The sequence below is a fragment of the Hemiscyllium ocellatum genome, chromosome 22, assembly GCF_020745735.1.
Source record: "Hemiscyllium ocellatum isolate sHemOce1 chromosome 22, sHemOce1.pat.X.cur, whole genome shotgun sequence".
NCBI classification, from domain to species: Eukaryota; Metazoa; Chordata; class Chondrichthyes; order Orectolobiformes; family Hemiscylliidae; genus Hemiscyllium; species Hemiscyllium ocellatum.
In genome coordinates this window covers 60,683,270-60,708,345 of record NC_083422.1, presented here as the reverse complement: position 1 = coordinate 60,708,345, position 25,076 = coordinate 60,683,270, and the positions used below count along the sequence as shown (strand labels likewise).

General features: G+C 41.2%; 1 protein-coding gene across 4 annotated transcripts in view; it reads right to left on the bottom strand.

The window, feature by feature from the left end:
* The window catches only part of add3a (adducin 3 (gamma) a), a 252,581-nt gene that overhangs the window by 24,924 nt on the left and 202,581 nt on the right, over positions 1-25,076 (bottom strand). For all 4 annotated transcript variants that reach the window (XM_060842273.1, XM_060842272.1, XM_060842271.1 and 1 more), the window contains exons 9-11: positions 24,625-24,723; positions 20,330-20,503; positions 10,824-11,081 (exon numbers count right to left, since the gene is read on the bottom strand). In XM_060842273.1, coding sequence (XP_060698256.1) covers positions 10,824-11,081; positions 20,330-20,503; positions 24,625-24,723 — 531 coding nt within the window. The remainder of the gene's footprint in view (positions 1-10,823; positions 11,082-20,329; positions 20,504-24,624; positions 24,724-25,076) is intronic.

Here is a 25,076-nt window from a genome sequence, read left to right as displayed (position 1 = left end):
GCTTGTGGTCTGCCCTGTACATTGTCGTCCCAGGGAAGGGGATGGGCTGCCCTAGAGGTAGCCGGAAGGTGTGTCGGGGCATTCCATAGGCTGGATGGTACGTAGGGGAAGACCAAGCCAGAAGGCCTCAGTGCAATCACCCCGGGCAGGTACCGGGGTAGCTGTCCTAGAGGTGGCTGGAAGGTGCAAAGGGTGGTTAGGGAAGCTGGAAGGTGGGTAGGCTGTCCTGACCGCTGTCATCCTTTTGAGTACTTGGGGAATCTCCGCAGTTCAGGGGACTGACTCTGTGCTGGCAGGTGCTACAGTCGGTGTGTTCCTGCTGTTAAAGGAGAGGAGGAGAGTTTATTTGTCCCTTCCCTTGTTTAGGGAAGACATTTGCTTCTTTTTGTTTGGGTTTAAAGGAAAAAAACAAGTGCGTCAGCTGTTCAGGGAGTGGAATGCTTTATTTCCCCCTCCAACTCTATTTTGATTTAATCCCTGCCCTCCCCTTCACTGTTTGATCACACAGCATTGCCCTCTGAGAAGGGCACTGCTCATCACTGGCCACTCAGGTACTTCCTTTTTGCCCGCTGGAGGAATACAAGTAAAGATTTACACATTTGTCATTTTCCACCATGTCCGACACCTGACATGGGTGCTGGAGAAAAATAAGCACTAATGCTGTCAGGCTTTGTGGGGAAAAAAAGTAGGGGTGTCAAGGGTTCTGTTCACTGGGAGAGCTGGCTGTGAGGGAGCTGGGTCAGTGTCAAGGACTCTCCCAAAAAAGAAAAATAAACAGGAGTGTCAGAGGTTCTGTTCACTCAGAGCTGGCAAAAAGAAAAGGAAAAACAGGAGTGTCAGCTATTCAGGGAGAGATGGACACTGCAGGGAGTGAAGTGCTTTATTTCCCCCTCTAATTCTATTTGATTTAATGTCTGCCCTCCCCTTCACTTTTTTGATCACGCAGCATTGCCCCTTGATGAGAAGGACACTACTTGTCACTGGCTACTCGATTGCTTCCTCCATTCTTGGTGGTCGAACATAAATAAAAATTTACACACTTCTTGTTTTTCACTGTGTCCAACACCTGCAGACACACAACATAGGTGTTGGGAAAAATAAGGTAAAAACAATGACTGCAGATGCTGGAAACCAGAATTTAGATTAGAGTGGTGCTGGAAGAGCACAGCAGTTCAGGCAGCATGCGAGGAGCAGTAAAATTGACCTTTCGGGCAAAAGCCCTTCATCAGGAATACAGGCAGAGATCTCTCCACCTTTCAGGCACTCTGCCTGTATTCCTGATGAAGGGCTTTTGCCCGAAAGGTCAATTTTACTGCTTCTGGGATGCTGCCTGACCTGCTGTGCTTTTCCAGCACCACTCAAATCTAAAAGCTGTTGGGAAAAATAAGCACTCCCACTGTCAGGTGGTAGGATGAGGAACAGGGGAAAAAAAAAGGGAATGTCAGAACTTCTGAGAGCTGGCACTGAGGGAGTTGGATCGGTGTTTGAAGGACTCTTCGTTTTTGTGCGTTAGGGAGAGAAGGAGACTGAGCTCTGAAGTGCCTGGCCTCACAGTCAGTGTGGCTTATTACTGCTGTTAGTGTTTCCTACTGAGGAGGAGAGTTCTTTTTTGTCTCTTCCCCCATTGTTAGGCGGTAATGTGGGGGAAAATTTTAAAAAATATATAACCAGGAGATTTAGAATCTCCTCCGTTTAGGTGACTTACTCTGTGCTGGCTGGGCCATAGTCAGTGTGTTCCTGCTACTGTTGGTAATTTAAAAAAATGAAAAGAAAAAAAACAGGAGTGTCAGACATTGTTCACTCACAGCTTGCTCTAAGGAAGCTGGATCATGTCAAGGACTCTCCTCATGTAAATAAAGGATCATTTGGTGACAGGATACCAGCCTCTGAGTTATTTCTGCTGTGAAATGCAGAAATTAGGAAATTGCTGTCTGAGAAGCTCTTCTATTCTAAAAGCTCCATAACCACAGTTTCTCACTCAGAGACAGTCATCACTCAAACACATTAAATAGCATGAAATTGTCTGGAGAATGTTTCTGTGGGTGAAACGAAGGCCTGGCCTATTTCACTTCATACATCCTTTGATCAGTATGGCGGATCCTCTTCATTGTCACACAGACTTTTGGTGATACTCTAGCAGTGAAAATTAACTTTTAAGTGTGAAGTGTTCTTTCTTCAGATTTTTAGATTAGATTAGATTACTTACAGTGTGGAAACAGGCCCTTCGGCCCAACAAGTCCACACCGACCCGCCGAAGCGAAACCCACCCATTCCCCTACATTTACCCCTTACCTAACACTACGGGCAATTTAGCATGGCCAATTCACCTGACCCGCACATCTTTGGACTGTGGGAGGAAACCGGAGCACCCGGAGAAAACCCACGCAGACACGGGGAGAACGTGCAAACTCCACACAGTCAGTCGCCTGAGTCGGGAATTGAACCCAGGTCTCTGGCGCTGTGAGGCAGCAGTGCTAACCACAGTGCCACTGTGCCGCCCACATTGTAGGTGTTGAAGAGTAAATTATTTTTTCAAAGGTGGCAGTGGAGGATTGGGGATACTCAACAGTAATGACAGGGCATTATCGAAGGTTGTGGGGAACATGTGGACATTAGATTTAAGGGAAATAGGGGAAGAGGACAGAGTCAAAAGACAGATTCATGAGGGGGGACAGATAAGGACTTGCAAACTAGTGATACAGAGCAAACCAACAGCACTATTTTTCTTAATTAACATTTAGAATTTTCTGTGTGGTGTTACCCAACAGTAAATACATTGCAGTCAGTGAGGTAGGTACACAGGCAAGAAGCCTGAAATACAATTTCAATTCCAATGTACTACTTTAGACAGATTTTTAATCAGCTAGGGATTCAAGGATTTTGTGAAAAATTCAGGAAAGTGGAGACAAGGAGTATCAGATCTTGCACTCCAGAACTTGCTGCTCCCCTAGCTAAGCTCTTTCATTACAGTTACAACACTGGCATCTACTTGTCAATGTGGAAAATTGCCCAGGTATGTCCTGTTTACAAAAAGCAGGACAAATCCAACCCAGCCAGATGCCATTCATCGCTTTGCTTTCAATCACCAGAAAGTGATGAAGATGTCATCAAGAGTGCTATCAAGCAGCAACTGCACAGTGACACCCAGTTTGGGTTCCACCAGGAACACTCAGCTGCTGACCTCATTACAGCCTTGCTTCAAACATGGACAAAAGAGCTGATTCCAGAGATGAGGCGCGTGTCACAGCCCTTAACATCAAAGTTGTGTTTGGCATTAAGGAGTCTGAGCAACACTGAAATCAATGAGTAACAGTGGGCAAACTTTCTGCTGGTTGGAGTCATTCCTAGCACATAAGGAAGGTGGCTGTGGTTGTTGGAAGCTAATCATTTCAACCCTAGAACATCTTTGTAGGAGTTCCTTGGCCTTCAGCTGCTTCATCAATGACCTTCCCTCCATCATAAAGTCATGATTGCACAATGTTCAGCACCAGTTGCCACTCCTCAGATACTGAAGCAGTCCATGTTCAAATGAAACAAGATCTGCAAAGTAACCAGATTGTGCTGGCAAGTAATATTCGTGCCACACAATGCCAGACTATGACCATCTCCATAAGAGATGATCTAACCACTGCTCAGTGAGAATCAATGACATTACCATCATGGAATCCCCCACTATCAACATCCTCAGGGTTAGCACTGACCAGGGACTCAACTGGACTCACCACATGACAATAGTGCCTACAAGAGCAGATCAGAAGCTATGAATACTGTGGTGAGTTACTCACTTCCTGACTCCCTAGTGCCTTGACAATCATCTATAAGGTACAGTCAGGTGTGATGGAATACTCCCAACTTATCAATAACACATGAAGCTTGACAGCATCCAGGACAAAGCAGCCTGCTTGATTGGCATCCACCTCCACCACTTATTTAGCAGAAATTCACCAAATATCTTTAGACAGCATGTTTCAAACCCACGATCACTTCCATCTTGAAGGACAAGGGCAGCAGATACTTGGCAACACTAGACATGCATGTTCTCCTCCAATCCACTCACTATCCAGATTTGGAAATACAATGCCATTTCTTCACTACTACTAATTCCTTCCTTAAGGGTTTGTGGGTCTACCTACAGCAATGGCTCAAAACAGCATCATACTACCACCTTCTTAAGGACAACTAGACAGGTATTAAATGCTGCCAGTCAGTGATGCCCACATTCCATGAGTAAGTTTAAAAAAGGTAATTATCTCAAATGAATGGCAGAGCAGACTCAAATGGGCTGAACCGTCTACTTATGCTCCTATGTTTCATTACATAGAAAATAGAATAGCTGCAGCATGAAATCATTATAATTTTAGGAAGAAAAGTTTATACATCTGTGACTAGGTCTTAGCCAAAATTCAATTAAATTGCTAGGAGTAATGGATTTGTTTATACTTAGTCAACCTACGCTGCCTAGCTTGCTCTCTGGAATGATGTATTCTGGCACTTGAGATACTGGAAAGCACTGCTGGTGGAAACTTTGGGGAATTACATAACATGTTGACCTACCCTCCAGATGGAGAACTGCATGAAAACAACTAGTTTTAGCAAGAGGGGCAATCTGGGAAAAATCTGTGAAGAAAAATATACGCTGTGCATAAAACTGTCCCTCACCCATTTCAAGAGAATATTTAGAATTTAACAGCTTGAGTTTTGATGTCTACCAGTGTGTTTGTCAACTACCTTTTCCTTAAGGAAATGAAAGAAGAACTTGTGAATAGGTCTTACAATACCATGCACATGTTCTAGACCTTAAAATTTTGGTAAGCTAAGTGAGTAACCAGTCTTCTTGTTGGTCCTCCTACATTGTTGGTATTTTCTAAACAGTAATCATCTAACCTCTTGCCACCAAAAGTAATTCTTCTTTCTAAACCACATTTATGTATTGTATTATGATCAGATTTCAGTCTAATGTATTTGTACAGGATCTGGGTTTCATAGGAAAACACAGGCTTCCTTAAATTGCTAACCTAACAGATGTATAAGCTGAACCTTCTAACTATATTTACAGTTATTGTGAACATCTTTCACAGTTAATTGCAGTTAATCTTATGGACATATGCATTGTTTAAACAATCTTAATGAGAATTATACCTAAAAACACAATTAAATGATCTTTGTTGGCTATTTAACACTAGCTAATTGGAGCTACTGAATATTTTAGTATACTACAGCTGTGTTTTCAGAACTTGATTTCATTTATTTCATATTTAAGTCATCCTAATGGCATGTGCAAATCTGAAGGCACAACTTTAATTAGGAACAGATTGACAGAACTAAAAGAAAAATACATGCAATTTAGGGCTTTGGGTGAAACACTGGGTGTAACTAGGAGCAATTGTGACCAATTTGATTTTGATGTTTACCTCAGAGTTCCAAGATCTGAAGAAATTGTACTTGTACTAACATGCATTCCTAGATCACACTGAAAGAATGCCATTTCAACAACCTGAATTTATATTCCCCATTGTATGAAATAAAATGATAGGTAAAGGGAAACAGATACCAGGCTAGCGGGAAAATATTAAGAGAGGAAATTCTAGTTAGTCAGACACAGTCAATGATTGCGCACAGAACTCTGGATGCAAGAAACTGGTGACAAGGAAGACGATTTTCAATTTGTATACTAGACAATGGAGAGTTAAGTGAACCAGCAAGGACAAATAATACTCAAGCAAGGATTCTGGAAGGTGAATTAATCAAACTACCAAGTAAATTTGTACAGATAAATCTGTAATAGATTAGCTGAAAATTCTGTTAAGAATTGATTAAAAACTCCATGATCTAAATCATGAGGATTAAGAAGAACCTAAACACCTACAAATATATCAGGTAAACAACTTTAATCCAATCAAACCAAGACTTTCCCTGCAAAATCCATGCTGATGGCCCCAATAAAGTAATTTGTCACCTTTTTGACATATTAAGCCAAATCATATTTATTACAAAACTTGTAGCATTTGTCAGACAGATGTATGTTTAACGTCTGAAAGGACAGTAGGATATTAAACTGGACTCTGCTTGCTTGTAAATGTGTAAATTCTAACCAGACTAACCAGTTTATTTTACATTATGCTTCTAACAGGTGACCCATTTGTTTAATTTAAAATATCATAGAATCACAGAGTAATACAGCATGGAAACAGGCCCAAATTGGTCCATGCTGACCATAGTGCCCCCTCAGCTAGTTCCAATTGCCTGCATTTGGTCCATATCCCTCTCAAATCCTCAGCCATATGGAATGCCCATTCTGTATTCCTGTAGTACATGGGCACATGGGGATGTTTCATATGATTTGGATGGACACATACAGTAAATGCTACCGACTACACAAACTAGAGCTTTAAGTTATCAAACTGAACTTTGTGATTTCAATTGCTGCTTATGTTGCAGCACATTCAGAAAGGTAGTCACACATGTAAGAGGCATGCAGGCAGATAAGGAACATGTTAAATAGTTCAGGTGAACTAAGCGGGTAAATGGAGGTACAGTAGCATTATATGCTGGATCAGCTAATGTTCTGGGGACCTAGGTTTGAATCTCACCACAGCAGATGGTGGAATTTAAATTCAACTTTAAAAAAGGAATTAAAAGTCTAATGGTGACACTGAAAATATTACTGATGGTGGAAATAAAACCTACCTGGTTCATGAATGTTCTTTAGGGAAGAAAACTATCATTACCTGGTCAGACCTATGCGTGACTCCTGACCCCAGCAATGTGGTTAGCTTTTAACTGCCCTCTGAAATGGCCCAGCCAGCAACACTTTCTAGTTGAAATGTTAACTCTGTTTCACTTGCCACAGATGCTGCCAGACTTGCTGAGCTTCTCCAGTATTCTGTTTGTTAGTTTGTGATGAAATCCTTCCCACTTGTTTTGATGAGTGCAGCTCCAACACTACTTCACCATCCAGGACAAAGCAGCCCCCTTGACTGGCACCTCATCCACAAACATCCACTCTCTCCACCACCAATACTCAGTAGCAGCAGTGTGTACCATCTGCAAGGTGCACTGCAAAAATTTAACTAAGCTTCTTAGATAGCATCTTCCAAACAGATGACCACTACCATCTATAATGACAAGAACAGCTTTTATACGGGAACATTACCACTTGCAAGTTCCTCTCCAAGCTAAGTGGCAAGTAACATTCACAATAGAAGAACGCCAGGCAATGACCACTGCCAATAACAGACTATCTAACCACCGCCCTTGATAGTCAATGGTGTTACCATCACTGAATCCTCCACTATCATTCAACAAGTAACTCATCTTCTAACTCTCCAAAGTCTGACCAAAATTGTACACAATACTCCAGGTGTGGTCTCACTTATGCCTTGTACAGTTGCAGCAATACTTTCCTACTTTTATACTGTATTCCTTTTGCAATAAATACCAAAATTCCCTTTACCTTCCTTATTGCCTGTTGTACATGCATACTAAATTTTGTGATTCTGCTTCTTCTTCTAGATCACTTTAAATCCATGCCATTTTTTTCATTCACTTGTAGGACGTGGGTGTCACTGGTTGGGCCAGCATTTATTGCCCATCTCTGGTGCCCCTTGAGATGGTGGTGGTGAGCAGCCTTGAACCACTGTAGTCCACATTCTGTAGGTAGATCCACAATGCCTTTAGGGAGAGAATTCCACTATTTTGACCAGACTATGAAGGAACAGCAATATAGTTCCAGATCAGGATGGAGAGCGGCTCGAAGGGGAACTTGCAAGTGGTGGTGTTTCCATGTATCTGTTGCTCTTGTGCTTCTACATGGAAGTAGTGGTGGGTATGGAAGGTGCTAACCTAAAGAACTTTGGTGAATTTCTGCAGTGCATCTTGCAGGTAAGACACACTGCTGCTACTAAGTGCCGTTGGTGGCAATTAGGTAGGCTGCTTTGTCCTGGATGGTGTCAAGCTTTTTGAGTGTTGTTGGATCCACACCCATCCAGGCAATTGGGGAGTATTCGATCACACTCCTAACTTGTGCCTTGCAGATGACGGACTGGCTTTGGGGAGTCATGAAGTGACTTATTGCTTCAGTATTCCTAGCCTCTGACCTGCTCTTGTAACCACATGTTTATGTGGTGGGTCCAATGGAATTTGTCAGGGTAATCCTGTGTAATTCCCAGGATGTTGATAGTGGGGGATTCAGTGATGGTAACACCATCGGATGCCAAAGGGAGTTATTACATTGTCTCTTACTGGTGATGGTTATTCCCTGGCATTTGTGTGGAGCGAATGTGTCTTGCAACTTGTCAGCCAAAGTCTGGATGCTGTTCCTTTTCCAGGGGAACAGTTTCTCCTCAGCCTGCTCATGATTTTGAAAACCTCGATCAGATGTCCTCTTAACCACCTTCTCTCCAAGGAAAATACCTCAACCTCTTCAATCTATCCTAATAACTTAAGCTGGAACCGATCTTGTCAACCGATTATGCACTTTCTCTGATGCAATCACATCCTTCCTGTAATGTGGCACCCAGACTGTACACAATATTACAGCGGAGGTCTAAAAGGTGTTTTATACAAGTTCATCATCTTGCTCTTATACATTATGCCACTTGATAATGTGGAGGATACTGCTTGATTTATTTACTGTTCTCTGAACTGTTCTGCTGTCCCCAGCAAGCTGTGTACATATACATTTAGGTCCCTCTGAAAATTGTTCCCACTATTTGATATTGTCTTTCAATATTCTTCACACCAAAATGCTTCCCCTCACATTTCTGTATAAAATAACTGAAGTGATACTGTATATCCACAGAAACCTTTATTTCACTTGTTATATCTTACAGAAGGTTCTTTGTTTACCTAGCAGGCACAGATAAATTATAGAAGCATCTTGAGCACCTCCGAGGGTAATTAAAAAAAGAAAAGCTTTAGGAACGTTATTGCATACAGTACCACTGGCACAGAAACATAACTATTCATGGCTATTTTCAGCCACCATCATAAGGTAACCAGAAGCTCACTACTTGTTGCAACGAAGATATACTCCTGGGGAGTATTGGTAAACATTGTCTAATTCAGGGCCTATAGAGTTTAAAAAACATCTGCAACCTGTAGTCAGAAATATTTGTAAGGGGAGATAGATTCTACATTCAAAAGCACTATTTAAAAATGTTATTGTCTTCATGTAATGTCTTTAAGACTTGAACATGAAACTCATTTAATGAGACGGACAAAAAGTGTGCATAGAGGGAAGTTTTAATTCCAGGTCCTTCACATTTTAACAGTACAGAAATTTCCTAAGTGATCCTTACATTGCTAAATTGAATTGACAATAACCTCACACAATTCGTGATCCTTCCCCTACTGCATAAACAATGACTCAAGTATACGCACAGTGATTCCTGCACTGAGTAAAAACTAATTCTGTATAATTATACATCATAATAAACACCAGTTAAGCAGCACAAGTAACAGCTTTCTGTATAAGCAAAATTATAAACTCGACTTCAATCTAACTGCCCTCTGAAATGGCCCAGCCAGCAACACTTTCTAGTTGAAATGTTAACTCTGTTTCACTTGCCACAGATGCTGCCAGACTTGCTGAGCTTCTCCAGTATTCTGTTTGTTAGTTTGTGATGAAATCCTTCCCACTTGTTTTGATGAGTGCAGCTCCAACACTACTTCACCATCCAGGACAAAGCAGCCCCCTTGACTGGCACCTCATCCACAAACATCCACTCTCTCCACCACCAATACTCAGTGGAAACCATCACTTTTTTGATAAATTAATGAGAACAAATAAAATATTGATTGCCCTTTACATTTACATGGTCCCTCCTTTACCAGTCAATGTGAATATTTGACATGTCAGTCTGTACTCAAACGTGTTGTGTGTTGATTTATTGTTAGAAAGTAAATGCAAATAGATCAAAGGCTTATAAACTTATTTTTCTCCTCTAGCCATATCATAAACCTTTTGCTCAGGTTGGGAACTCCAGATCTGGCTATTTATGGCTAGCGTATGCACCTTTACAGACAACATTCCTGATGAAAGGCTTATGTCTGAAACATCACTCTCCAGCTCCTCGGATGCTGCCTGACCTGCTGTGCTTTTCCAGTGCCGCACTTTTTGACTCTGACTCTCCAGTATCTGCAGTCCTCACTTGCTCCTAGACAACAGGACCCAGTAGAGTTGGATAACTGCTATACAGGAAAATCCATTGCCAAAGCTTATGTTAAATCATCTCCCCAAGACTATTGTACTTCAGCTCCTTCATCATTTATTGCTAAAAATGCAACCCTGGAGACAGACCAATGATGAACCAAAGGCCAACACTAACCTTTTATCTCCAAAAAGAATCTTCTCCTGGCTACAAAGAACAAATTTGAAATTTCAACTCAATTTCTAAGTGGCCTGGATCCACAAGACAAAAAACAGGTACTAACTCTGCATCACATTTTGATGATTAGTTTAAGGAAACTTTACAAACCTCTTAAAAGAATGCTTTTCCTAGAAAAAAAAATCTCTTTTTTAATAATCCTGTCCATGCTAAAGTTAATTTTCAAAATTGCTTCTAGTATATGATTTACCAGTTGTAAATATTCTCCAGTTTTTGTTTCATAGTTGCTTGCATTCAGTTTTACTGATTGAAATCTAAATAATAGACAATTGTTTAGAACTTCAATTTGTGATCTATGATGAATCAGCAACACTTTCTTTCAATGCTATCTGTTGAACACTATCAATTTATTGGTTCAAAAGAAAGTGCTATTCTATAATACTTACGCCAAAGTATATATTTTTGAGTAATAGGCTTTTTATAACCAATACATACTGTGATTTTTGACCTAGGGCTGCAGTCGCCTGTTGGAGACTCCTCTGGGACATTGACCTTTGTGTACGTGTTTGGAGTGTTCAGCCATCTCGTCTTTTCGCGCTGCTGTTTCTGCGCCAGGAATTTGAGGGGAGAGCATTGCACAGCATCATCTTCAAAGGAGAATGCTGTGACAGTTGCAGGGATTTCCACCTCACTCTTGTGTCGTAGCTTTTCTCTCAGAATTGGGTGCCTGTAAGTGTAGCCAGTTCTGTAGCCCTGTGGAGAGAAAATAATAAGTGCAATAACTTAATTGAAAGCTTGAGTTAAATTTGAATGTTAGTCATGATTGCTACCTCAATTAGTTAGACTGTTATTGTCAGGGGGTTGGTCTCCTCCTAATTTACAGGAAAATACAAGATAACTCAATAACAATGATTCTAATTTATCCAATTAATTGAATAGAAATGAAGATCGGACATGAACATGCAATCATACAGAATAGGTAATCATGTTTGTATATTTTGAATTTACTCATGAAATAAATAAATTGTATTTATACTTAGGCCAGCCTGGGTTACTCAGCTATTTCTCTTCTTAGAATGTGTAGAGACATTGCAAGGTCAAAGATATGGTTTGTTATATAACTGATATATATTTACAAAAATAAAGAAATAATGTCAAAATGCTTTTAGGTTCACCCCAAAATACATTGCAGTAGTGCATTTCTTTTGACGCTTAGACTAATGCTTCGCAATCTGTGTTCAGAGACCTTCTGGGGTACTGGGAATAGTTTAGCAGATTCTGGAGATAGGCTTGGTTTAAGCAAAGAGTAGAGTGGGCTGGTAGTTTAGAGGGGGAATATGCATGGCAGGCTGCTGAAGGACAGGAAACTTGACTATTAAAACAGTAGTTATCAAAGCTTGTGGTGGCCACCAGGTAACTTTTAAAGGAGAAAGTGAGGACTGCAGATGCTGGGGATCTGTGTTGAAGATTGTGGTGCTGGAAAAGCACAGCCGGTCGGGCAGCATCTGAGAAGCAGGAGAGTTGACGTTTTGAGCATTCCTGATGAAGGGCTTTTGCCCGAAACGTCGACTCTCCTGCTCCTCAGATGCTGACTGACCTGCTGTGTTTTTCCAGCATCACAGTCTTCGACCAGTAACTTTAGTCTTGTTTGAGTGATTTTGTTTTTCAAACAAACATTCAATTATTAGTTATTAAGTGCCCAAGTATTAAATGCATCAGAGACTATTAAAATGTAGTTGGGTTAGGGGTGATGTTTATGAACTCTAATCCATTCGAAAATGAATCCTTCGATGAAAATGGGTTGATGTTTATCGTACTTGAACATAGGAAGCAATTTGCATTCAGAAAATTCCTGAAGTCAATGACAATAATATGCAATTTGCATATCTAAAAATCATGTTGTTGATGTCGAAGGGTCTGTCGAGCTCTGTTCAGCACTAGTGAACTAACTAGATACCATAAAACATTATTGCAAACTTCAAGAGTACAATTTTTGTTCCGTCTGATACAAGTGTTCTGGAGTAAGGTCCTGAGTGTCTCTCCGAATATATGCCACGAAAATAATTTAAGAGAAGTGATTTTAACAAAAAAAATCATTCACAGGATGAGGCCAACATTTACTGCCCATCCCAATTTCTGGAGTCACATGTAGGCCAGAACAGGCAAGGATGGCAGTTTCCTTCCCTCAAGGAAATTAGTCAACCAGATGGGTTTTTCCACGAATCAACAAGATTTCATGATCATCAGACTCCTCATTCCAGATTTTTATTGAATTCAAATTCTATCACCTGCTGTGGCAGGATTTGAACCCGGGTCCCCAGAATGTTACCTGGGTCTCTAGATTAACAGTCCAGCGATAATCCCACTTGGCCATTGCCTTCCTCAGATTGCTACACAAGACTCAAAATACATAGTAAGCCCCTGCCCAGAAATCTCAAATCTCCCAGCAAAATTCAATCTTGGGCGATCAGAGAAAAGTCACCCCATGAACAGAATGGCAGGAAAAAGGTGAGAAGCTACTCTTCCTACCATAGGCTGGTGTCCTCCTGTACTTCCTGCTGGTAGCTTTACTGGGGCAAGCTGAGATAGTAAGGGGATTGGGCGGTGATGGCAACTCACAAGAGGGGAGGCTGCAAGGAGGCCAGAGGGAGAGGAGGTTTCAAAGAAGAAAGAACAGATTCAATACTGTCCATGACAGAACCCTCACCTAATTACAAGCTAGGAAAACCTGACTTCACTGAGTTAACAAATCACTTGCAAATGAACAAATGAATTAATTTAAGGCTGTCCAGAAGACTGTAGGGGACCCTATTGTAATAAATATTGTCAATTGTTAAATTTAATTATGAAATCAAGATCTGAGATTAAGTGGCATGTAGAACTGGCCTGGTTAAAACACTCTAACTTTTGTGAATATGCAATCGTAATGCACAAACTGTGACCACATCGGTTTGCAGAGTGTGTCCAGAGTAATGGCTGCGTTCAAAGTACATGTCAGTTGCTTTGAAAAAAAGCTCAGAACTTAACCTGTTGTTTTCAGCCAACTTAAGTCTGTGATATCTTGGAAATTAATGCTTTCCTTGTGTGTTGTGACATAAAATTTGATGGGGTTGATAATTAAGGACATTGTTTCTGTTTCTATACAAGTTGAAATTCTATATGTCAACACAAATGCAGAAAACAATATTACTAACATGACTACATCAACTAATAAAGAAGTGAGAGTGAGAAAAGCTGTCCTGAAAATCAAACTGTAATCCTCAAGTGAAACCCTCAACCAAGCTAATAACTGTGGCCTCCAGGAGATAGAATACAAAGGATAGAATGGCTTGTGCTGGGGATAAGCTTGCTGATGTCAGAAAGATGGAATGACATTTGATAGGGACAGTACAGAAAAGATGGAATGACAGTGTGCTGGTGGGACAGGGTGGGCAAATGTTTAATTAAAGAGAAGGAAGAGGACTCGAACGAGATAACAACATTTTTAAATATACTACGGTGAAGACAAATGTTTGCACCTCTTTCCTGTTAATGAGATAATTAACTAATTAATCTCTTTTGGGTGGTATTGGTTAATGTATGATTGTTGGCCAATTTTGAACTCAGAAAATGGTAAGTGTATTGGAGAAGTAACACTAATGGAGTGTACACATGATTCTCCAAACTTGGTAACAAGGTGATTTAATAACAGTATCCTCTCCCAAGCTAATATGACTTAATTCATTCAAACCCAGCTCCTGTGGGCTGCAGCTGTGGCTTACACGCCTGACATTAAATTCTCAAGGCAATTGCTCTGCTTGGAGCTCTCTTAGGGATGTCCATAGAGCACCCCTGAAGAGAACGAACATACTTACCTATTCATAGGCAACTGTAGTAGTAACTGATCAAATTTGCGAAGGCTTATGTCAGAGGGCACCAAGTACATCGAGAGACAAAGTCATTGGACGGTGTATATTAATCTCCAAACAACTCACATATCCAACAATTCAAGCATTACCTTCCTCATATGTGCCAGAGTTTGCAGACCATGCATTGAACTTAGCAGCTATTTCAAAGCCCATCAAACCAGAGCAGCAGCAAATCAACTTTGATCTCAATAAGCTGCCGAATGAGAAGGTGATATATCATGTCCATTTCTTTAGAGTCAGAATTCTAGTTGTCAGTAATATGGTTCAGTCTTCTTCACAAGGGCTGCAGTAATTCAAGAGAGCAGCTCACCACCACCTTCAAGGGCAATTAGGAATGGCAATAAATGATGCTATCAATGAATAACTCACAAAGTTAGAAGTGCCATCAAATTGAAACAAAAAGCACACAAAATCTTCACAAGATTAGTGGCAGGCCAGAAGTTTGAGAGTTTCAAAAACTTTTCCTTAGACCATAAGACATGGGAGCAGAAGTTGGCCATTCTACCTATTGAGACTACTACACCCTTCAATGAGATCATATGAATAAGTAATAAAATAAAAATAATGAACCTGGAATGTGAAAAAACTAGCAACAAATATAAAAACAGAGTTAAAACTTGTACAAGGATATAAAAAGCTAAAATAAACATTGGTCCCTTAGAGGATGAGATTAGGGAATTAATAATGAGAAACCAGGAAATAGCAGAAGCTTTAAACAATTATTTTGTAACTACCTTCACAATGGTTGATACAAAAAATAATCACAGGAACAGTGCAAAATCAAGAGGTACAGTGATGAAGGCAAAATAATCATGAACGCTACAGAAAAGAAATGGGAGTACAAACAGATTTAAAGGCTGACAAATCCCCTGGACTTGTCGGGAGTGCTTCCCAAACCTTCTCCATTTATGAACCCATTTTGAGGCTTTGAAATTGTTGTGACCCCTTGGTGAGCAGTGGCTGAAGGGCGACACAGTGATTCAGTGGTTAGCACTGCTGCCTCACAGTACCACGGATCTGGCTTTGATTCCAGCCTCAGGCAACTCCAGTTTCCTCCCACAAACCAAAGATGTGTAGGTTAGGTGAATTGCCCATGCTAAATTGCCCATAGTGTACTGGGACGTGTAGGTTAGGTGCATTAGTCAGGAGCAAATGTAGAGTAATAAGGGAATGGGTCTGGGTGGGTTACTCTGCGGAGGGTCAGTGTGGACTTACTAGGCTGAAGGGACGGTTTCCACATTGTAGGGATTCTATCATATAGTGGCGGGCAAGGGAGTTCACTGATGTTGAGAAGCTCAAAAACTCGAGATTTCAGCTCACAATCTCACTTCAGCAAACCCTATGCTTGGGTCTTAAAATAAATTAATGGCTGCAGAGATTGTAGATATATTTACTTGTAATCTTCCAAAATTTTCTAGACTCTGGGAAGGCCCCACTGGTTTGGAAAACTATAAAAGTAACACCACTTCAACAAAGGATGGAGAAAGACAGTGTTGATTAGATTACTTACAGTGTGGAAACAGGCCCTTTGGCCCAACAAGTCCACACCGACCCGCCGAAGCGCAACCCACCCATACCCCTACATTTACCCCTTACCTAACACTACGGGCAATTTATCATGGCCAATTCACCTGACCCGCACATCTTTGGACTGTGGGAGGAAACCGGAGCACCCGGAGGAAACCCACGCAGACACGGGGAGAACGTGCAAACTCCACACAGTCAGTCGCCTGAGGTGGGAATTGAACCCAGGTCCCTGGCGCTGTGAGGCAGCAGTGCTAACCACTGTACCACCGTGCCGCCCCTCATTCTGAAGGATCTGACTGAAAAAATGTTTGAGCAGATTGGGTCGATACTCATTGAATTTAGAAAAATGAGATGATCTTTATGGAAGATATAAAATTCTGAAAGGGCTTGGTACGGTAGATACTAAGAGGATATTTCTTCCCATGGAGAATCTAGAACTAACTAGTACTCTTTAAAATGAAGGGGCTTCCCATTCAAGTTGGAGCTAATGGATTTCTTCTCTGAGTGTCCATAGTTTTTGGAAATTTTCCTAATCAACCTGTTCCTAAATTTTACATACGAATATGAACCCAGATCTCTTGACTGCAAAAGGTAGTGACACCACCATTGTGCCACAAGAAGCCCTCGTTAATATTTGGAATGCTTTTCTCTAATGGGCTGTGGAGGTTGGACCACTGAGTATATTCAAGGCTGATTCAGAGAAGTTTTTGATCAACAGGGCAGTCAATGGGGCAGACCAGAAAATAGCTGAACTACTCATGGCCTAAAATCTATAATCTCGTAGAATGGTCAAGTATGCTCAAGGGCTGGTCTATACCCGGTCCCTATTTTTTACGTCCTTTACCACAGTTTTGATTATTTTTTCATCAAAAATAACTCAACCTGTTAGAGTTATAGAGTCTTACAGCAAGACGACAGGCCCTTTGGCCCAAACTGGTCCATGCTGACCTAAAATGTCCATCCATGCTAAACCCATTTCCCTGCACTTGGCCCATATCCTTCTAATCCTTTCTTATCCACATATTTATCCAAATGCCTTTTAAATGTTTAATATACCTGCCACAACCACTTCCGCTGGCAGGTCATTTCACATGTTACCACCCTGTGTGTAAAAACGTTGCCCCTCAGATTTCTTTTTTTTCTCCCCCACGAACCCTTTATTCCCCAACCCTGAGAAAAAGACAGAATGCATTTACCCTAACCATGCCTCTCATGATCTTATACATCTCTATAAGAAGGTCCCCCCTCAGTCTCCTATGCTTTAAAAGAAAAGGTCCTGGCTTGTCCATTCTCTCCCTATAACTCAGACTACAGAGTCCTGGCAACACCTTCGTAAATTTCTTCTGCATTCTTTCCAGTTTAATAACATCCTTTCTTTAACAAGGTGACCAAAACTGAACACAGTACTCCACATGCAGCATCACCAACGTCCTGTATAATTCCCACCTTCTATATTCTATGCCCCAACTGATGAAAGCTAGTGTGTCTTTACTGAAAATGTGTTGCTGGAAAAGCGCAGCAGGTCAGGCAGCATCCACAGAGCAGGAGAATCGACGTTTCAGGCATGAGCCCTTCTTCAGCAAAGCAGCTTCTTCAGCATGAGCCCTTCTTCCTGTCACCATGAAACTCCTACCTTGATTTGACTTTTCAAAATGCAAGACCTCACATTTATGTATATTAAACTTCATTTGATCATTTTCCCAGCTTATCAATGCCCTGTTGTAGTTTCTGATAATCTTCCTCACTATCCATGATACCGCCTATTTTAGTGTTATGTGTGAACTTACTAATCATGCTTTATACATTCAAATCATTAATATAGATAACAAACAAACAATGATGAATCTAGCACTGACCTGAGGCACTCCACTAGTCACAGGCCTCCAGTCGACAAACATCCTTCCACTATGACACTCTGCTCTCTACAATTTTGTATCCAATTTGCCAGCTTACCTTAGATTCCATGCGATCTAACCTTTCAGAGCAACCTAACATGTGGAACCTTATCAAGGGCCTTACTGAAATGCATATAGACAACATCCACCACCTTGCCCTTGTCAACCTTCCTGGTGACTTTATCAAAGAACTCTAACAAATTTGTGAGGCATGATCGCTCACACACAAAGACATGATGACTACTCCTGATCAAACCCTGTCTTTCTAAATCAATGTATATTGTTTCCCTCAGAATCTTCTCAATTAACTTACTCACCACAGATGTTAGGCTTACTGGTCTATAGGTCCCAGGCTTTTCTTTGCAGCCCTTCTTGAAAAATGGCACAATATTCGCTACCCTCCAGTCTTCCGGGACCTTACCCATGGCTAACGATGATGCAAAAATATCAGCCAGGGTGCCTGCAATTACTTCTCTAGCTTCTTGCAGTGTTCTTGGATATATCTGGTCAGGACCTAAGACTTTCATACATTCTAATACATCCAACACCTCCTGCTCTACTGTGATATGGACTGTCCCCAAGATATCACCACTAACTTCCCAAGTTTTCATGGCTTTCTCCATGGTAAGTACAGAAGAGAAATATTCATTGAGAACCTCGCCCATCTCCTGCGGTTCTACACATATATGTCCACTTTGGTCCTTGAGGGGCTATTCTCTCTCTCTAGTCATTCTTTTTCCTTCAATATACTTAAAATACCTCTTTGGATTCATACAGTCATTGAGATGGACAGCATGGAAACAGCCCCTTCAGTCCAACTTGTTCATGCCTACGCAAAATCCCAACCTAATCTCGTCCCATTTGCCAGCACTTGGCCCATATCCCTCTAATCCCTTCCTATTCATATACTCAACCAGATGCTTTTTAAATGCTGTAATTGTACCAACCTCTACCACTTCCTCTGGCAACTCATTGCACTACCCATGCAGTACCCTCTTTGTGAAAAAGTTGCCCCTCAGGTGCCTTTTATGTCTTTCCCCTCTCACCATAAATGTATGCTCTCTAGTTCTGGACTCTCCCACCCCAAGGAAAAGACCTTGTCTATTTACCCTATCTTAATCTTCTCAGACAAGACTATCTTGTGCCCCCATTTCACCCGCCTGATTTTCTTCTTCAGTAAACTCTTGTATTCCTGCATACCTCCAGGAATTCCCTTGATCCCAAGCTGCCTGTACCTGAGCCACGCCTCTTTTTTCCTTGTTAAAGCTTCAATATCTCATCATTCAGGATTCCCTATTCCTGCCAACCTTGCCCTTCACCCTCACAGGAACATATAGACCTTGAACTTTAGCTATCTCATTTTAAAGGCCTCTCACTTTCCAGATGTCCCTATAACTGTAAACAAACTACTCCAATCAACCCCTGCAAGCTGCTGTCTAATTCCATCAAAATTCACTTCGTTCCAATTTAGAACTTGAACTAGTTTTGTCTCTCTCCGTAATTATTTTAAAATTAATGGAACTCTGGTCATGGATCCCAAAGTACACGCCCACTGTCACCTCCATCACCTGTCCTGCTCTATTTCCCAAGAACTATGTCCCTTCCTGAGTAGGGCCCTCTACATACTGCTTGAGGAAACCTTAAATTCCATCCCATCTAAGCCCTTAGCGCTCTGGCAATCCCAGTATACATTAGGAAAATTAAAATCCCCGACTATGACAGCCCTATTGATTCTGCAAGTCTCCCCAGTTTCTCTGCATTTGTTCCTCTAATTCCTGTTGAGTATCTGGGGGCCCACAGTACAATCCCAATAACGTCACCATCCCTTCTTATTTCGTAGCTCCATCCACAAAGTCTCACTGGATAATCAGTTATTTCATCTCTGATTACTGGTGTGATACTCTCCTTGATCAAAGGTGCAACATCCCCTCCCCTCCTTCCATTAAATCTGTCCTGCTTAAAACATCTGTACCCTGGCACATTAAGCTGCCAGTCATGTTCAGACAGGTTATGACACACCTTCACGGCAGATGGTACTTGAACCCGTCCTTCTGGCTCAGAGGTTGGAAGACTATCACTGCAACACAAAAGCCCTTTGAAACCATAGTCTTTGTCTGTATCTATTTATATGTAAGGAGTTAAAGCAAATGCACACTATCTGCATACAATTAAATAAAATCATAAAATTAACAAGTGGTACCCTGGGAAAACATGCCTGCACTTGAAAGAATGTCAATGGTTCTTTTATGACTACTTGAACTTGTATGTGAGGAATGCAGGTTCAGCCATGATCTTATTGAGTGCAGAGCAGGCTCAAGGGTCCTACTTTTGTTCCTATTTCTTATGGTTTAATATCTAATCCAAAAGATGGAATCTCAACACTGCAGAACCCCTTCATTTATGCACTGAAGTGGCTGACTAGATAATGCTGGCAAGTCCTGGAGTGGGGCTGAAACCCAGAATCTCCTCACTTGGGGACAAGTGTATCATCACTATATCAAGGCTGACGTCTTTCCTTGTAAATTAAATCCTACAAGATGTAAACGGTTTGGAATCTCAATTCAAAAGTAAAGCTTTATTCACTAGCATTCTGTTATCTGTAGTAGAGTACTGTTAAGTGAGGCTTGGAGAGATTTGAAAGCAAAGATCAAGATCCTGAAAATATACATACCAAATTGTCCAACATTCTCATCATAGCTTCAAATTCCTGTTCTCCAACTCTCCACTTCTGTGCGACTCCCATATTAACTCCATCAATGGCCACCTTGTGTGTGTGAGGCTTGAATTTTTCCAAATCCAGTAGCAGCAAGTTATCCACACTACCTGCACTTGCCAGGGCTCTCACCTACAAATAAATCACTTTGTTAAAAGCACATAGATCACTTCCAGGTTTTAAAAGAATAATATGGATCAACAGAAGCAATATTTTGAAAATCATTCCAAAAAATATTTTCACTGTACAAGTAGCATGCTGTAATTACACAGACATTTTGCAGCTTTGTGCATGTGATGGGTTATATACACAGGAGAAAGTGAGGCTTGCAGATGCTGGACATCGGAGTCAAAAAACGTGGCGCTGGGAAAGCACAGCCAGGTAGGCAGCATCCAAGGAGCAGAAGAGTTGACATTTCAAGCATGTTCCCTTCATCACGAATGTAGGGGCGGCCCAAGGGGGCTGAAAGATAAATGGGAAAAGATGGGGTTTACCTTCCCGCACACCCCCCCAGCCCCACCCCCTTCCCATTTATCTTTCAGCCCCCTTGGGTCACCCCCACATTCCTGATGAAGGGCATATGCTCGAAATGTCAACTCTTCAGCTCCTTGGATACTGCTTGACCGGCTGTGCTTTCCCAACAGCATACTTTGACTGTGTTTTATATATATGTTCAACAATGTAAGGCAGCACCATTCATAGAATAAATATTCAATGCACATTTAAGTTCAACATATGTAGTGTTGCTTATTGAAAATGATTTGTAAATAATAATTTATAGAAATATAAAAACTGCAAAATGATTAATTACTCTAATAAGCTCTTTATTAATAGTTTTAAAATTAATTTCGTACAACTGAACTCCTATCGAACTGAAAACATCGAACCAATTTTACTGAAAAAGCACTTCAATGGATTGTGTTGAGTCTCGGCCAGTTATGACTAAGTACTATGAGTGGGTTGAACTTGAAGGAAAAACTCTTTCTACAGGGATTCACAAGTGATATAAACATTGGCATTCATACATTATTCCCTCTCTTACGTGGATTATTTAATGCATGCTCCCCTTTCTCATATTCTACCTTTACAAAGATTTCCAACAGTTTCATGATCAGACACATTGGTTTCATATACTCCAGCCTGGTGCAGCAATGATAGCAATTCCTTGTATTGTGAAAGGCATCCCTCTAAGCATGGCCAAGGGAGAAGACCATAAAAGTCACAAACACATGCCTTCTTGCAACAGTTTCCAGTTTACAAAGTGATGAAACACATGTTTTCTGATAACAGTTGGAACAGCACAGTTATCAAAGACACGGTGAAATCATTGATTGTACCTAACTTTGAAAAGTGTAAAAATTTGGGAAAAGAGTTTCAGAGTTTAGACATGTGATCACTAAATGTGCTACTATTGACAGTGGAACATGCTGAATGAAATATAGGGCTAGATTTAAGTTTTAGAAGTGAGACAGGACTGTAAAGATATCTGTGAACAAGAATGAGTGTGGAAATGAGTGTAGGAATGACAAATAAGTGGTTGTAATTTACAATTATAAATATCTGTGCTAGATGGCTGAAATGGGAAGCATTGAATAGGGTGAACTTCGAGGCGACAAGGACTTTATGATTTGAGATATCTAAATAATTGATGGCAGAGAAAGGAATGTGGAAATTGGACTTGGCGATTTATATGATGAGAGGTTTGGAATTACCATTCAAACAGCAATCAAACTACATACCATTAGCTTCAGGATAAACAAACAGTCATTGAAATGGTATAGAATTGAGGTATAGGTGCTGAGCATAGCTCACGAGATAGTAAAAAGTGAGGTCTGCAGATGCTGGAGATCAGAGCTGAAAATGTGTTGCTGGTTAAAGCACAGCAGGTTAGGCAGCATCCAAGGAACAGGAAATTCGACGTTTCGGGCCAGAGCCCTTCATCAGGAAGGGCTGATTCCTGATGAAGGGCTCTGACCCGAAACGTCGAATTTCCTGTTCCTTGGATGCTGCCTAATCTGCTGTGCTTTAACCAGCAACACATTTTCAGCACGAGATAGTAACCCAACCTGGCCAATTAGTGCCCCTCAATCCACTCTCTATCATCAGTAAAGCGATGGAAGGTGTCATCAACAGTGATATTAAGCAGCACCTACTCAGCAATAATCTGCTTAGTGACACCCAGTTTGGGTTCTGCCAGGGCCACTCAGCTCCTGACTTCATTACAGCCTTGGTTCAAACATGGACAAAAGAGCAAAATTCCAGAGGTGAGGAGAGAGTGACAGCTCTTGACATCAAGGCTACATTCGACAGGGTGTGGCATCAAGGAGCCCACGCAAAACTGAAATCAAGGGATATCAGGGAGCAAAATCTCAGGTAGTTAGAGTCATACCTAACACTTAGAATTTGGTTATGGGAGGTCGGTCATCTCAGCTCCAGGACATCTCTGCAGGGGTTCCTCAGGGTCATGTCCTGGATCCAACCATCTTCAGTTGTTTCATCAAAGACCTTCGCTCCATCATAAGGTCATAAGGAATCATGTTCACTATGATTGCACAATATTCAGCACCTTTCATGAATCCTCCGATACTGAAACAGTCCATGTTCAAATGCAACGAGATCTGGCCAATATCCGGGCTTGGGCTGACAAGTGGCAAGTAACATTCGCACCATGGAAATACCAGGCAATGACCATCACCAATAAGAGACAATCTGTCATCCCTTGACATTCAATAGTATTACCATCAATGAAGCCTCCACTATCAACATTCTGGGAAGGGGGGGGGGGTTAACCATTGACCAGAAACTCAACTGGCATATAAATACAGTAGTGATAAGAACAGGTCAAGGGCAAAGAATACTGTAGCAAGTAACTCACTTTCTCACTCCTGAAAGCCTAGCAACCATCTACAAGGCACAAACCAGGAGTGTGATGGAATATTCCCCACTTTCACTTCAAGCTTATAATTTTCACCCTGTTCCCACCTTCATCTTGTCCAATGATTTGGTGGAAAACACAGCTGGTCTAATTAGTCAATTTGCAGATGACACCAAGATTGGTGGAGTTGTGGATAGTGAGGAGAATTGACAGAGGATACAGCCGGGTATCAATCAATTAGAGGCACGGGCAGAAAAATTCACGACTCCTCAGACTCTGAAGTAATCCGTGCCCAAATGCAACATGATCTGGCCCCCTTGACATTCGACGGTAACTGAATCCTCCACTATCAACATCCTGGGAGTTATCATTGATGAGAAACTTAACAGGACTCATCACATGAACAGGTCAGAGGCTAGGAACACTGTGGCAAGTAACTCACCACCTGATTTCCAAAAGCCAGTCCACCACCCACATGGCACAAGTCAGAAGTGTGATGGAATACTCCCCCCCCCACTTGCCTGGATGGGGGCAGCTCCAACAACACTCCAGAAGCTTGACAACATCCAGAACAGAACAGAGCAGCCCGCTTGATTTGCGCCACATCCAAGAGCACCACCCTCTCCACCAGTGACGCTAAGTAGTGGCAGAGGGTACAAGATGATCTGCAGAAATTCATCAAAGATCCTCAGTCAGCACCTTCCAAACCCAAGACCACTTCCATCTAGAAGGACAAGTACAACAGATATATAGGAGCACCACCACCTTCAAGTTCCCCTCCAAGCCACTCACCATCCCGAGTTGGAAATATATCACTGTCACTGGGTCAAAACCTGGAATTCTCTCCTTAAGGGCATTGTGGGTCAACTGACAGCAGGTGGACTGCAGCAGTTCAAGAAGGCAGCTCACCAACACCTTCTGAAGGGCAACTAGGGATGGACAATAAATGCTGGCCAGCCAGTGATACCCACATACCACTAAAAAATGAATTAAAAAAAAAATCAATGGAAACCAAAGTTTATTTTTGCCCTCTATCTTTAGAAAGCTTAGGACAATATTTCTTCTGTGACCTTTGGTAAAAATATGGAACTATACACAGACCATATATTGGAAAGTGAAATGTAATTGTTTCTTTAGTTCACACACCAGTGTATATATCCAAAATACTCTAAAAACAGTTCACAGTATGGGTTAATTAAAACATTTCAAAAGTTACCTAGTCTGTTAAGATCAACTTTGATATGAAAAACATTTCTAAAACTTGTTCATTACATTTAAAAGTAGGAACCAGATTTTCCAAGTGTAAAACAGGTTTGAATGCTATTGCTACTCATAATGTAAATGATTGGCATCAGTTGTATATTATTTTTAGTGTTACCTGGATTTCACAAGCCAACTGAACTGTGTAGATATAGTGAAAAGCTTCCTCTACGGTCTCACCAAGTGCCATGACACCATGGTTTCTCAGAACCAATACCTGAAAATAAAATCAAGATTAGATATGATAGAAAACAAATAAATATTTAAGCTTTGGTTTAAGTCAATGGCCAATTTAATTTTTTTTTTCTCTATTTACTTTTGTTACAAAACTTCTTTCCTTTCCCTTCTCTTTCTTCTCTCTTGAAGGTACTGAAGATGCAAAGTTTTGCCATTTATATCATCCAAGCAACTATTAGTGAGGAGGCTTGATAGCAAGGTTAGTGGAGCATCACACTGAGATGATTATGTCATAAAATGAATCATCAGTATGAAGACTAGTTGGCCAAGTGATTAGATTAGATTAGATCTTCTATAGTGTGGAAACAGGCCCTTCGGCCCAACAAGTCCACA